Source organism: Pongo abelii, chromosome 20, assembly GCF_028885655.2.
Source record: "Pongo abelii isolate AG06213 chromosome 20, NHGRI_mPonAbe1-v2.0_pri, whole genome shotgun sequence".
NCBI classification, from domain to species: Eukaryota; Metazoa; Chordata; class Mammalia; order Primates; family Hominidae; genus Pongo; species Pongo abelii.
This window is the reverse complement of record NC_072005.2, coordinates 19,082,229-19,097,330: the sequence shown is the minus strand read 5'-3', so window position 1 is coordinate 19,097,330 and position 15,102 is coordinate 19,082,229. Positions and strand designations below refer to the sequence as shown.

General features: G+C 56.9%; 1 protein-coding gene across 2 annotated transcripts in view; it reads right to left on the bottom strand.

Moving 5' to 3' along the window:
• Window positions 1-15,102, bottom strand: part of UPF1 (UPF1 RNA helicase and ATPase) — a 36,418-nt gene that overhangs the window by 1,702 nt on the left and 19,614 nt on the right. Inside the window, exons 6-23 of one of the 2 annotated variants that reach the window (XM_024236989.3) lie at window positions 14,193-14,354; window positions 13,408-13,525; window positions 13,161-13,259; window positions 11,850-11,958; window positions 11,523-11,682; window positions 11,319-11,437; window positions 10,467-10,631; window positions 10,256-10,370; window positions 9,536-9,679; window positions 9,023-9,236; window positions 6,118-6,235; window positions 5,576-5,732; window positions 4,410-4,552; window positions 2,948-3,122; window positions 2,329-2,410; window positions 1,112-1,273; window positions 784-1,001; window positions 380-502 (exon numbers count right to left, since the gene is read on the bottom strand). In XM_024236989.3, coding sequence (XP_024092757.1) covers window positions 383-502; window positions 784-1,001; window positions 1,112-1,273; window positions 2,329-2,410; window positions 2,948-3,122; window positions 4,410-4,552; window positions 5,576-5,732; window positions 6,118-6,235; window positions 9,023-9,236; window positions 9,536-9,679; window positions 10,256-10,370; window positions 10,467-10,631; window positions 11,319-11,437; window positions 11,523-11,682; window positions 11,850-11,958; window positions 13,161-13,259; window positions 13,408-13,525; window positions 14,193-14,354 — 2,580 coding nt within the window. In that variant the 3' untranslated portion in view covers window positions 380-382. The remainder of the gene's footprint in view (window positions 1-379; window positions 503-783; window positions 1,002-1,111; window positions 1,274-2,328; window positions 2,411-2,947; window positions 3,123-4,409; window positions 4,553-5,575; window positions 5,733-6,117; window positions 6,236-9,022; window positions 9,237-9,535; window positions 9,680-10,255; window positions 10,371-10,466; window positions 10,632-11,318; window positions 11,438-11,522; window positions 11,683-11,849; window positions 11,959-13,160; window positions 13,260-13,407; window positions 13,526-14,192; window positions 14,355-15,102) is intronic. The other variant, XM_024236990.3, reaches the window with a different exon arrangement.

The following is a 15,102-nucleotide window of genomic DNA, read 5'->3' as shown; positions in this document are numbered from 1 at the left end:
CTGTCAGGAGGGAGAAGGGCAGGAGGCGGTGAGAGGCTGCAACCTGAGCCCCACAGGTACCCAGCACACAGGACAGTGACGGAGAGCCCGAGCTGCCCTCCCCAACTCTGATGAGGAAACTGAGGTCCTGCGGTGATCCCCGGAGCAGACAGGATGGGGTAGGGTGGGGTGAGGGGCCTCCACATCCCTTTCCGTGGGGAGCCACCCTGACTAGCGGTGAAGGGCACAGGCCAAGCTGACCCTGGAGGCCTGTGACCCCCACCAGGCACAGCACACATTTCCAGATACCACCCCTCCAGTGCAGCTCCCTGGGGAGAGCCCCCTCCCATCCTTCTCCTTGAGGCTGGGGTGGGGCCAGGCCTGCTCCAGGGGGGCTTGCCTTTTAATACTGGGACAGCCCCGTCACCCCGCCATGCTGGTAAGCCCGCTCTCCCTGGTACGTGGAATCCTGCGAGAGTGCCACGTCGATTTGTGATTTAAACTCGTCACCAAGGTAACTGTCCTGAAAGACAAGGTTGGGAGGTAAGCAAGCCACAGGCCAAGGGTGCTCACATCCACCCAGCCCTCAGCAGCCCCAGAGAAAAGAATGGAAAACCCGTCCCCAAACTAACACCCAGGAGGAGACCCACTCTGATGATCCCAGCTCAGGGACAGGTAATTCAGACAGTGGACATGGGCCAGGCCAGCTCTCTGGGGCTCTTCAGAGGGCATGTTTCAGGTGCATAGCCCCACCCTCACTCAGGTAAGTCCCGTCCCAGGGCTCTGTACGTGGGGTGGGCTCACCTGGGACAGCTCCGGCTGGGAGAGGCCGGGCTGGCTCATCTGGGAAGGCTGGCTCATGGAGATGTAGCCCTGCGTCAGGGCGCCCTGAGAGAAGGGCTGTGACGCCACATCCTGGCTGGCTTGGCTGTTGGGGAGGTTGGTCTGGCTGGGTCCAGGAAGCCCAAAGCGGTTCTTCTGGCGTCCCCCACGACCAGTCTTGCCTTTCGGGGTGCCTCGCCCTGAAAGACAGCAGTCCAGGGTGATCCGAAGGAGGTCAGCGCCTCATAGACAAGCACACCCTCGAGAGCTCTCGGGAGGGCCACACCCAGCCGCAGCCACGGATGCTCACCTGCAGCGGGCCCGTTGGCTTGTCCAAAATAGCCAGGTGGTGGCATGGGTGGCATGACCAGGTTGAAGGGGATGGGAATGTTCATGGCAGCAACGTGGCTAGGGCCGGCACTGATCATGCCAATCTGGTCATGGGTCTGGAAGTACATGCTGGAAGGCCGGCCTGCAAATCACAGTGGAACACGGCAGATATCACCTGCCTCGGTCAAACCCCAGCGATGCCCGACCCACCCCACCAGCCAGTCTGCCGGAGCTGCACACCTGTCCTGGCTCTGGCCAGGCTGAAGATGCGGATTCGCAGGACTCCATGTTAACTACAGCAGCCTGCCTGGGGCTGGGTGCTTGGGTAGGCACCTTCCCCGAGGAGAGTCTGCTGGGAATCACTGGCCTACACAGATCTTAAAAACTGAAAATTGGGGCCGGGCGTGTTGGCTCAAGCCTATAATCCCAGCACTTTGGGAAGCCGAGGTGGGTGGACCACCTGAGATCAGGAGTTTGAGACCAGCCAGGCCAACATGGCGAAACCTCGTCTCTACTAAAAACACAAAAATTAGCCGGGCATGGTGGTGGGTGCTTGTAATCCCAGCTACTCGGGAGGCCAAGGCAGGAAAATCGCTTGAACCCAGAGGGGGAGGTTGCAGTGAGCCAAGATCACACCACTGTACTCCAGCTTGGGCGACAGAGCGATACTACTCGGTCTCCCAAAAAAAAACAAACAAACAAACAAAAAAAAAAACAACCTGCAAATTTGCCAAGTGCAGTGACTCACGCCTGTAATCCCAGCACTTGGGGAGGCTGAGCGGGAGGACTGCTTGAGGCAGGAGTTCGAGACCAGCCTGGACAACATAGCGAGACCCTGTCTCTAAACAAAAAAAATAAAATAAATGAAAATCACCCTGCATTTACCAAAGGAAAAAAAAAATCCTTTTTATGTAAATGTTCTATTTGTACTACATGCAGTCCCTGCCCTACCAAAAGGCAAGAAAAAGCTAACTAGCTTGATCACCAGGAAACACAAATGAATAAACTCTAGCTAAAGACAAACACCCTAGGGGTGCTCCGGGGCTAGAGATGCCCTAGGGGCGGGGAGGCCAAGGGAGCCAGGCACCGCCCTTGAAGAGGAGAAAGATGGGGGCACCTAAAGCTGCAGCGGTGGGAATGGCCAGCATCCCGGTGTGAGGACGAGGGGTCGGCCAGGTCCCCTGCTGAGCAACTCACCCTGGCTGCTCCGATCATAGACGGAGCCTGGGATGATGGCCTCCCGGGCATCATACATGGCTGTGGTCATGAAGCGGGCTCCCTGCGAAGGTTTAGATAGGTGAGGAATTTGTCATCTCAACAGAAGGAACAACTTCCCATGGGCCCAGTGGCCTGGGAGGTGGCAGGTATGCAGCTGTGGGATGTTGACACTGTGCCAGGGGCTCTCCCTGGAGACAGGAGGGAGCTGCTGTCTCATGGCCTCTGGGTCTCGCCTGCCCTCCTCGGCAGACCTGGGCTCTGATGCTGACCCTTGGGCCTCAGCTCAGGAAGCTTCACACCCCCTCACTACCAAGGCACCCTGGGCTTGCAAAGCTTCCAACTGCCCGTGTCCAAGGTCCCAGGCTGCTGCATGCAGCACAGCAACCCTGAGCCCAATTCCCAGAGGCCACCCAGGACTTAGCAGCCCCAAGCCAAAAATGCCACACACAGCTTGGGTGACAGGAAGTGGGCTGGCCCACCCTCCCCTAGGAGAGCCCTCCCTCAGCTCACGGGCACACGGGCCAAGCTGGCACATTCCCAGCAGTGTTTCGGGCCCGGGTTTCTCCGTGCTGCCCTGCTGTCCTGCGCAGGCGCTCACCGGGTTGATGGTGTTGACCAGCTTCCGCGGCTTGCTGAACTGCATGAGGCTCTCGCGCAGGTTGTTGAGCGGCCCCTCCACCAGCACCTTCTGCTCCTTGTAGTAGTTCAGCAGGTGGTTCCAGAGCGGCTGCTTCGACAGTGCCTTCGGGTTGCCCACAATGATGACGCCATACCTGCAACAAGGGCGCAGTGCTGAGAACGCAGGTGGAGAGCTGCCCGTCTCACAGGACGGTCCAAGAGGCAAGGCTGCATTCACTCAGAACCCAAATCCAAGGCAACAGAGGCATGGACCGGGCAGCAGGCAGGCTGCCAGCCACAGGGACAGGCCCCACAGCCCAATGCCAAGCCACTGACCCTGCACACAGGTTGATTTTGTGGCCGACTCTAAGCAGCCCCAGGGCAGACAACTGGCTGGGTGGATACATTTGAAGAGAAGACCTGCTGTCAAGAGTCGGCCTTCCAGGCACCGGGGCACAGGCGGCCCCACAGGGCCCCTAGCAGGCTGGGGCACTGACCCGATGCCCAGCTCCTCTAGCCCACCTCACGCAGCTGTGGGGGGACCCACCCAATACTGCCCACCAAACAAGAGGGCGCCTTAGAAAGAGGGAGTAACCAATGACAAAGCCATGGTGACCTAGAGGAGAACCACCGCACATGTGAGCCGGAAGGAGCGCCAGGCTCTCTCCCTGTGCTGGGTGGAGCCACGGGCCAGGTCCCCCCGACTTCCAGCTGGTGAATGGGTCCTTGCTGTCTAGTGTTTTTTTTTTTTTTCTTTGGAGACAGAGTTTTGCTCTTGTTGCCCAGTGGCTGGAGTGCAATGGTGCGATCTCGGCTCACCACAACCTCCGCCTCCCAGGTACAAGCGATTCTCCTGTTTCAGCCTCCCAAGTAGCTCAGACTACAGACATGTGCCACCACGACCGGCTAATTTTTTTGTATTTAGTAGAGACGAGGTTTCACCATGTTAGGCTGGTCGAGAACTCCTGACCTCAGGTGATCCACCTGCCTCGGCCTCCCAAAGTGCTGGGATTACAGGTATGAGACACCGCGCCCGGCCTGATGTCTAGTTTTATGTGGGATGACAGAATGGACACCTTGTTCTCGGGGTCCCTTCTGCTATCAGCAGTTCACAAAAGTCGTATTTTAGAACCAAAAATAGTGGACAGGACCAAAACTTACAGGCTCTCAGATTAAACAACTTGACAGACACACACAAGATTTATTTGAATCAGACCAGAAGGGCCTGGAAAAATACATCCTGCTGGGCTGAGGCACAGGGGCCACAGCACACCCCCAGGACACGGAAACAAAGATCTCTGCAGTGAGACATTGTTTCTCAACTGCTGCTCAGAGTCCTCTGACCTCTGGCCCTGGCAACCCCCAAACCCTAGCCCCAAATTCCCTGGGAAGTGAGGACCGATTAGAGCGGCTGGGCAGCACGCAGCAGGCAGCCTCCCTACCTTGCTCTGGTCAGGGCCACGTTCAGACGCCTGGGGTCATTTAAAAACCCAATGCCTTGGTGCTCGTTGGCCCGCACACAGGACAGGATGATGAAGTCCTTCTCGCGTCCCTGAAAGGCGTCCACACTGGCGATCTCCACCTCCTGGAAGGGAGCTTTGTGGTCACTATAAGCCAGCAGGCTGCCTTCCCAGTCCCCCCAAAATGCAGGAAACACACCAAGACCCACCCTCAAATCCCACCCGGGAGCTTGGGGCCTGGTGCCTGCTCACCGCACCTAGGGGCTGTCCTGGCTCTGCTGCCATTTTGTTTTGTTTTCTTTAGAGACAGGGTCTTGCTCTGTCACCCAGGCTAGAGTACAGTGGTACGATCTCAGCTCGCTGCAGCCTTGACCTCCCAGGCTCAGCTGATCCTACCTCAGTCTCCTGAGTAGCTGGGACCATAGGCACATGCCACCATACCCAGGTATTATTTTTTTTGGTGGAGGCAGGGTCTCCCTACGTTGCCCAGGTTGGTCTGGAACTCCTAGGCTCAAGCGACTCCCCCACCTCGGCCTCCCAAAGTGCTGGGACTCCAGGTGTGGGCCATGACACCCAGCCTGTTCTCTTTTAGCCACAGGGATTTGTTTCTCAGCACTAAGAGCACACGTGCTCATCCCAGAGCACCTGAGCCGTGCTCAAAAACAGAACAGAAACCACTGCCATGTAGCCACTGAGACTCAGCACTTGGGCTCATTTCCCCGTGGAGGCAGAGCTGTGCCTCCTCCCCACACACCCGCGGTGGGTGTTTCATCCGGGTGTCAATAAAGGTGTTAACACCATGGTCTCCACAGCACAACATCCACTGCGTAGCAGGCACAGACCACTGCCGTTCCACCTTGGACTTGTTTCAACTGTCCCGAGAAAACACCTTGATGTGCCAATCTTAGCCCGTGTTTCTGATCCCTGTGACATATTTCTCAACGTCTCTGTCCTGACCATGTGGAATTTCGCAGGGTCCGTGGGGATGTGCTGTCTGTGCCCTCCCCAGAGGGTGGGCCAGCTGGTGCTTCCTGGGCCACTCTGAGCTCCAGCCAGGATGGGCCCCTCTTGGGGAGGTAACTTAAAGGTCAAGGGTCAATACCCCTGCATGACCCAGGAGACCAAGTGTGCCCGAGGGTGCGGCGCACCTGGTAGAGCTTGGTGTGCAGGGAGCCGCTGAACTGCATGTACTGCACCAGGTAGGAGCGCTGGCCCTCGTAGGGCGTGATGATGCCAATCTGGTCCGGCTTGGCGCCTGCCTTCAGCAACTTCGTGGTGATCTTCTCCACGTTCGCAGCCTCGGTCCTAAGAAACCCAGGCTCTCAGTGCTGGGCTCCACCTGTGGGATCCCGAGCCCTGAGGCTGGAGGCCGTGAGGGGTGCAGACACATGACACCCTGCGGGAAGGCAGCTGCCATCACTGGCGTTTGCACGGCTGAGCTTCCCCAGCTTTCACCAGGGGAGTCTCGAGGGGCAGAAAAGGCTGCCATGTGGGATTAGCAAGTATCTGCCCAATAAAAAACAAGTACAATGGAAAAGGAGGCAGAAACAACATGGTTTAGAGTCTAAACAGGGGATGAAGGCAAAAAAAGTTTCAGTCCCATGTTAAAAATAAAATAAGTAGAATGAGTCAGCAACCTCTCAAGCTGTCCCCAAGGCCTGCAGATGCTGGTGGGCCTGTCCCTGCTCACCTATTCAGGTAGGAGGTGCCCGAGCTAGCAATCTCCTCTTGGCCCTGGGTCACGTAGAAGAACATCGGTTTATCGGGTTGGGGCCACTGGAAGTCAAATCCCTTCTTCACACGATCCGCTGTGAGGGGAGGGAAAGAGGTAACACTTCAAAAGCCCTAGCCTGCCTCAACTGAGTTCAGATACAGCGCAATGTAGATGCTACACTACAGCGCTGCAGGTCCTGGGGCAGGAGACCTCGATCTGTGAGGCCCTGGTGAGGTCACCTGAGCCGGTCCCCCGGCCAGAGATGCCCAGGATTGGGCAAGGCTGAGGAGAGGCCACCGAGAGCACCATGGCCAGCACAGAGCTGGCTCAGCCCCTGAACAGGGAACAGGGTCTCAGCCAGGGCTTTCCTGCAGCCTGGATCTCTGCCAACCCCAGGATACAGGCTATTCTCCTGCTTCCTTCCAGAAGCTTGCCTTAAAGGCGCCACAGCCCCTACAACTGACTTGTGTGTGACACTGTTGAGCCAACTGTGTGCCCCTGCCCTTCAGCCTTGTCCATTCCTGCTGAGGGCCTGTGGACCGGTGGCTCTGTCTCTGGGCTCCCTCCTGGGCCGGGGCCCAACACTGCAGCTGGGGGGCCGGGGCGTCCTGCTGTGTGAGCAGCCACTTTCTTCGGGCTCTTCGTGCTCATCTTGGCTTTTCTGGGCCCTGTTGCGTTTCCTTAAAACGGTAAATTCAGTTTCTCAATTCACAGGTGCCCTCCTCACTCTACTGGGAGCTTCGATCAGTGTGAGAAAACCAGTGTTTTTGCACAGCACCAGCCTGACATGGACAGAGGAAGCCAGACATGCCAGGACACACCGTTATGTGTGGATCACCGTATGTGTGGATCATTGTAAGTGGATCACTGTTGTTACAGTGAGCGCAGGGGCCGCCGGATGAGCTCAGAAGTCCCTCAGCCCAAGGGCTGCTGTGGATGCGCACTCCTGGATGGTGGCCACCTGCAGGGATGAGGCGGCTTCTCACAGCTGGTCAGGTGGTTCTGGCTTCAGGTGCTGGCTATCCAAATATGCTCACTTAGTAACCACTCATTGAGCCAGACACTTGTAATGTGGCCACATGTTTACACTTCAATAGAGAATTTCCTGAAATGTACTTACTGGGTGTGAACTATGTGCTGTGCATCAATTAGAGAGCAGTGTGCACCAGCGTCTGCCCTCTGGGCCGATGCCCTGGGGACCATCAGGGGTCTGAGCCTGCGCCCGCCGAGCCACGCCTTTCCCAGCCAGTGCTCAGACACCCCAGAGCATAAGCGAGGTCTCTGCGGGCTTGTTTTCAGCCTTGCCATGCGCTGGGAACAGCGGTGTCCCTGCGGTGTCAACAGTGGCGTCAACTCCCACGACCTGCCACTCGGCAGAGTGGTGCGGCCCAACCCGGGTGGTGGGCTCTGAGCCTCACTTTCTCCTGTAACTAGGCCTGACAATACCAACCCCACAGGTTTGGAGTTCATGAGGTGCTGTGTCGGCAGCTTTCAGGACCCTTTACACTCTCAAAAGTTAGGGAGTCCAAACAGCTATAAGGATAACTGTATTCTCTAAACTTGGAAATTTAAAAAATATATTAATTCATTTAAAAATAACCCATTACATGTTAGTTATTTCTCCAAAAATAAGCTAAGTAAGAAAAGTGGTCCTGTCTCACATTTCTGCAAATCTCCTTACTATCTGGCTGAATCGGAGGCAGCTGGGCCCTGGGGTCTGCCTCTGCTCAGTCCACCCTCCTGGGCTCTGGGGACGCCGTGGGGAAGCCAGGCCTCATGGATGCCTGTGGCTGGAAAGGGAGATGGGTTTGTTTTTACAGCCTTTCTGCACGGCTGGGAGTCTCCAGCCCCGAAGCCACATCAAGCTGGACAGAGATAGGTTTCCGCACGCCTGTGACAACTCTTTGCCGCTCCATCCCCATGTGACTTCGTGACACTACATTGGTCATTTTTAGGAAGGATCTCCCACTGAGTCAAGTAGGTCTTCCAAAGGCTGACACATTTCACCGGCAATGGTGGAAACATTCCATCTGTCACCCCCAAAGACCTCACCAGAAAAGTCTCTAGGTGCTGGGAAGACACCAAGCTCATGGCAAGCAACGTTAAGTTTTCCAAAATTCTGGTTTTCACTTGAATTTTACTACTGTAACAGATGTTGCCACTTGTTCTCCATGAAGCGACAGGTTCGATCATTTTTGGAAAAAGTCTGCCCAACGCCTTGGGATGAATACCCAGGGTGTGTCCACAAGGCCTTCCTTCAAGCGCCGGCATACCCAAAGGTGTCACAAGAAATTTTATCTGGTCACAGTGAAACACTCGAGGCTTAGTAAGATGTACTGTTCACTTCCTCATCCAGGGCGTTTCTTACTGTGATCCAGGCACAGTCTGGCTGCTCTGGGCCGACTCCTGCAGAAGCACCAGTGGGTCACCAGCAGTGCGAGCGTCGGCAGAGTGAAAAAGGGCAGGTGAGGCCTCTGTGTTATCCAGGGAAGCCGGACACAGTCTTGTGGACCCCAGGGGCCAAGGCCCTGAGAACAGCTGTTCTTCATGAAGCACTGAACACATGGCCCATGTTAAGGCCTGGGCTCAGCTCCCCTAACAGCCTGTCCTGGCTGCTGTGCATGCTGCCACATGAGGCTTGGATGAATTCTCAGGCAATGACTGAGTTTTACAGAGAACACAGGCTCCCCACATGCCCCAGAGACACCACTTGATCCAAGACCATACCACCAAGACCTTGGGCACACAGTGCCCTGAACTCAAGCAGTGGCTATGTGAAGCCACTCAGGGGAAACTGATGGGCCAGTTCCTTCTCCCCAGTCCACATTCCCTTGATGCCACTTCTCTGTAAAAGCCCCTGCCCTGGGCAGAGCCCTGTTACCTGCAGTGACACCATTCTGGAGGGAGCCCTCGTAGAAGATGTTGGATGGGAAGGCGCTGAGTGCAGGGTGCATCCGGTACTGGACCTGCAGGCGGATGGGCCGGATGCCCAGCACCACCAGGCGCTCGAAGAGCGACTGTGACAGCCCGGCCTTGGCCGCCTTCTTGCACATCACCACTGGGCCCAGCTGGCAGTGGTCACCTACAAGGATCAGCTGTAGGAACAGGGGCCCCCACAAGTCAAGAAGCTCAGGTGTGAATCGGCCTTAACACACACTAGCAAGGAAGTAGGGGCCCCAGGGTGCACAGGACACCACCTGGCCACAGGGGCATTGCTCACCACACACACTGGACGTGCAGCTGGCAGAGCCCACCCTCTATAAACCCCTCAGGGAGCCCCATGTGTGCACACTCTGCTGGGCATCCTGCGTTAATACAAGGTGTTTTAAAAGACAAACACCAAGAATCACACACACGAGTTTTCACACAGGAGAGGGCAGGGGAGGCAGCCCACCTGCTTGGCCCCGAGGACCACGGGAACCATGCACTCCGGCTCGGTGGCCTGGGTGCTTTCGTCGATTAAAATGGAGCGGAACTGCATCTTGGCCAGCCTCGGGTCACCGGCGCCCACACACGTGCAGCAGATGACATCTGCGTTCTGGGGAAGGGTGCAGAGGCATCAGGGCACCTGCACTGTAAACGCCACCAGACCCCGGAGGGCAGGTGGGACAGGACACAGAAGCTCTCCTGTCTCTCACCCTCCCTGACACTATAAAAAACAAGCTGTCCCTCCCGGACAAGATACGTGGTCCAGGCTGTGGTGATTACAAACTTTTAAGGTCCTTAAACGGTCATGTTTCACAGAAGGCAACCCCTCCACACCAAGAGCTCTGTGCCTCACGACAACCTCCAAGGGGCAGTGCTGAGCTGCTGGAACCTGCACTCAGGCTGATTCCAGTTCAGGCTGGTTGGTTATGAAAGAGCAGGAGTGTTCTAGATCCACTGCCGGATCCCAGTGGAGGCTAGCAGGGAGTGGAGACTCCCTAGAAGACCGTGTTCCAGGCAGCAAGATGTCCCTAATTTACTGTACAACTGAGCACAGAGAGGCCAAGTAGAGAGCATCTAAGTTCTCTTTCCAGAAGCAAAGCAACAATTCAAATAGGTGCTTTGGCCCAAACAAAAACCATCAGGCTGCCAGCCCACAGGCCCTTTTGCAGGCGGGAGGGGCACTCACCATCAGCAGCTCTCTCTCTGCGGTGCGCTTCAAGGCCCGGTACCGCTTCTCGTCGGCAGACGACAGCTCCCCAGTCTCGTCTTTCAGCTGCTGCAGCTTCTGCAGCTCAGGCATGCTGGAAGCACATGCGGGTCAGCAGGGTGCCTGAGCTCTGTACACGTCACCCGCAGAAGCTCAGGGACCAACTGGGAGGGATGGCCTCGACACACACCTGTCCATGTTCCTGATCTGGTTGTGCAGGGCCAGAAAAGACACCGGGGAGTCGATGGCCTCACGGCTCTTGGCGCAGAGGCGCACGACCTTTAGCCCCGTCTGGTGGATCTTCTCCGTTAGCTGGTCCACGGCGATGTTGCTCGGAGCACACACCAGCACCGGCCTGCAACACCATTGGGGCGGCTCAGTGCTTACCCAGAGGAAGCTCGGTGAACGTAATAAGCCAAGACTCTGTTTTTTGAGACAGGGTCTTTCTTGCTCTGTTGCCCAGGCTGGAGTGCAGTGGTGTGATTTCAGCTAATTGCAGCCTCAACATCCTGGGCTCAAGCGATCCTCCCACCCCAGCCTCCTGAGTAGCTGGGACCACAGGTGCACGCCACTACCCCCAGCTAATTTCTGAATTTTTTTTTTTGTAGAGACGTCTCACCCTGTTCAGGCTGGCCTTAAACTCCTGTCATTTTTAACAGGCAGTAATGACACGATACTGAAGGAGCTCAGATCCAAACAGCCCAGCCTTCACAGCTCTACCCACTGCAAGCAATGCCAAGGCTGGAACTTGCACCCTCCCGCCATGCTATAAAGTGCCGCACATGGAACTCATGCTGCTGCAGCCATGCCCCCCCTGCCCCCAGTTTTCTAAACCAGTAGCAGATCTGGTTACTAAAATGCAATCCCAAGGCTGGAGCTGACACGAATAATGTCACATAGAGAGCGGTAGGCACCATAGCGACACTACCTGCCACGTGCTCTCTTCGGTGTGACAGAGCCCGAGGCTCCCAGCAGCAGGCCTTCTATCTGGCTACCCTAAAGCCCTCCCAGGTCTTGCCCGCAGGGGCTGTGTCAGCCCTACCCGTTGCCTTGCCGGGCCAGGTGGTAGACGATGGTGGCCGACGTCACCGTCTTCCCCGTGCCTGGCGGACCCTGGATCAGGCTCAGCGGTCTTTGCAGCACAGTCTTCACGGCATAAACCTTCAATACAAGCGGCCGTTAGGGGCAGCCTCCGCTTGTGTCCCGGCCCGTGGGCGAGGCCCCGCGCGCTGAGGACGGCGCGCACCTGGGAGTGGTTGAGGTCAGGGAGGCCCTGCGCCGTGAAGCGCTTGGGCAGCTGGCACTTGATGATTACGTCCTCCACCTCGTGGCCCAGCAGCTTGTGGTAGATGTAGCCAGACACCGAAGTCTCGTCCACGGCAAACGTTTTCAATGCGCTCTGCATCCTGTGAGGAGGGTTTGGGGTTGGCGACATGCACAGCCGTGGCCGCCTCACCGGCATCCTGAGTTTGCAGAGCTGGGTGGGGAACCCCACTCCACAGTGATGGGGAGGGCTCATAAAGATGCCACGGGTGGCAACCAGGGAACAGGCGGCAGCGATGAGAAGACGTACCTGTCAAAGGAGGTCGACTTCCACACAAAATCCACCTGGAAGTTGTGAGTCACCTCCACAGGTGCACCCACGCTGCTCCGCAGCTCAATGGCGATCTCATCGCCATAATCTGTGTGCTGAGTTAAGTTTGCATCCTTGTCAAAAGCCGGGCTGACCTTTCTGGGCCGCCCTTGGTACACGCTCTTTAAACAGCGTTTTTAAAATTTAGTTACTTAAGACACCGCTGGCTCTGCACCAAACGCTAAAAACGTGCAGCCAACACCAGACCAGAGACCAGAAGGACAGCATCCTTGAGGAAAGACTCTACCTCACCATGAGCCGGTGTCCCACCCCCAGCCAGCCTGGAGTTCCTCCTTGCCACTCCCAGCCACCCATCTAGGCCCCTTTCAGAGATGCAGAGGGCGGCAGTGAAGCCAGCAGCGCTCACCAGCAGGGAGCAGCAACATCCAGGGCCCCAGGACCTCGCCAGGAGCTCCTGCACATGTGGCCAGCAGGGGCAGGCAGAGCTCGGGGAACCCAGCTTTGGCCAGAGCAGCTCTTCTCACAGTTCCACGGAAACAACGCCTCTCCCAGTACGGACAAGCACAGGGCTCCACATACACAAGCAACCTGCCCTCCAGGAGGCTGTGGCGGGTAGGCAACACCCTTCCCTCGACCCCGAGCCCCAAAACTGGTCTCACGTGTTCAGGATGAGCTTGTCAGGCCCAGGGTGGGTGTGGGAGACAACTCTCCCTACCCCTGTGGAGCCCACCGCTGAATGGTCAGGCCCCAGCAGCACTGGCCAGTCACCTACAGGCAGCCTCAGTCCGACCCGCGGTGTCTTCTCCTAGGACCCATCCCCGCCCCAGGCCTCTAACTGCACCTGTGCCTTATAGTTGCACCACTCTGGCCGGCAGCCTGCGTCACCATGAGGTCACTGCACATTCCCAAACGTGGCCTGGGAGCAAGTGTGTGCTCAGAGGGTCTGCATGTGACCACTGGCTTCTGGAACCTCCGTGTGCAGGGTCAGCGTCCAGGTAAGGCGCTCCTGCAGCCACATTAATCTCGAGTCAGTCCAGGGACGCACCACACAAGTGGCATCACCAACATCACCATTCGGGCAGAGGGGAAACAACCATATAACCAGCTGTCCCCTGAAGGTGAAGGCCCTGCGATTCTCCTAAGAGCAGTGGAGGGCGATGCCAACCAGCACCCACCACAGAGCATGAGATGCTGGCCCAGCAGTGAGCATCAAATCCACGGTGGCCTCCACGTGATGCCCCCACTTTCCTCTCCCACCAGCCGGTCCCACCCTCTTCACATGAAGGATACTATCAGGGACCTTGATGACATGGCCGATCCCTTTCCACAGGGGCGCAAGGTCCCCTTTGTACCGCAGGCATATCTCATCCCCCTGCATGAGCCGCATGTCTTGCGGTAAAAAAGTGAGAGAGGTGGCCATTTTAACCCATGCCGTCGCTTCCACCAGGGAGAGTTCAAATTAAGGGGCACTTTACAAGGGTGGAACTAGGAATTTTATGCTACTTATGGTCACAAATATTTTAAAACTTAAAATCACCTCTTAACCAAATTATGACTAAATCCTCATTACCAGAGTCAGTCTTGGGCAAAGTGAAGTAGGCGATTCTCTTCTTGTTAAGGCCCAGGTCCCACCTGACCGTGATGTTATCTTGAGTCTGAGCACATGAAAAACAAGAGCCCCGGTTAGCCTCCAGCACAGGCCCGGGCCTGGCCTCCAGATGCCCGAGGCCCCATGAAGCGGGCCCTACAGCAAGCCTCTGCCATGAGAGCAGGCGCCGTGAGTGGCACCTGACAGCCCCAAATGCCACCAAGGGCACATCTGAAAGAGAAGCCATTAGGAGTCCCCGGAACACACACGGGCCGATCCCGTCTGAAGGCTTCACCGCACACCAGAGGCATCCGTGGCCAGGGAGCAGCTGCTGTGGGAGGGAGGAAGAGACAGAGAAGGGGAGGGAGGGACAGAAAGAGGAGGGGAGGGAGGGAGGGGAGGTCAGCGCTCCAGGGCTCCCGCTGCCTAAATGTGGTCTTCACAGGGATCACGCCCAAGTCTAACTCTTGCAACTGTGGGCAAAGCTGTGGACCCCACCGGGAAAGATGTGTTGGATTTAAACAGAAAACACTGAGGCTGATGTCAGATCTGAGGGTGGGGGTCCAGACCACCGGGCTGCCAGGCCCGGATCCGCAAGCTCCAACTCTCAGGCGTCGCGGCTGCAGCCCACATCAGCTCCCACAGCCTGGAGAGAAAACCTCCCTCTGGAAGCCTGAGGAGAGAGCTGTGAGAGCCAGAGCCCAGCCCAGGCCAAGCCCTCTTGCACACATCACCTGGGACTCCTTCAGTTTCTTGTCGTAGTCGGCCTCCAGCTTGACCAGGGGCCCGAATATGTTCTGGTACTGGTAGGCGTCCTCGTACCGCAGGAGGACATGCTGCGGCTCCTCGTCCACCCCCGGCTTCTCCAGGTCCTCCAGCGTGGCAGAAGGGTTTTCCTAGAAGACAACAACACCGCGCCACACTCATCCTGTTTTTCCCTACATGCAAATGAACGAGGGCGCAGAGGCACCAGAGGGATGGAGCACACATGCCACTTCTCAGAATGGGCCATGGTGGGTGGCATGGAGGGGTTCTGGCGCAGCCCCACCTGCAAGGAGAACCCTGGGAACGGGAACTCCATGCCACACAGGGAGCTGCACACCGGCCTGGGCCTCAGCTGCTGCTCCTCACCCCAGCGGGGTTCCGGTACTTGGGTGAACCTGCCTACAAAGCCCCAGGCGCCAGCCTGACACTGTCCACAGCAGAAGGCACCTTCAGAGCCAGCTGCCTCCTCCAAGCATGCCCAGCTTGTGAACGAGAGCAGCTAACCCTCCTCGCAGGCTGCCACAAAGACCACCGGTTTCTCTCGCTGTGTCCACAGCCTGGGAGGCCTGTCTCCCACGTCTGCTAATCCTGAGCCAGACCAACATGGGCCCGCAGCTCTTCCCCTGGGGGCCAGCTCCCTCAGTGAGTGCCAAGCTGGTGGGGATAGGACATTTTCTGGTCTGTTCAGATATAAATGGGAATGATGAAATCATCTGGCAACCCGAAAATCCAAGTGGAAAGGTACCCGGCTGAACAATGCTTAAAAAAATATTTTAACTTGCACTTCAGTTCCTATGTGAGATTTCTGACTGAATGGGAGGCAAATGAAAACTTCTAGCCTAGTTATTAGAACTACTTTATCACAAAATCCTAAACAGC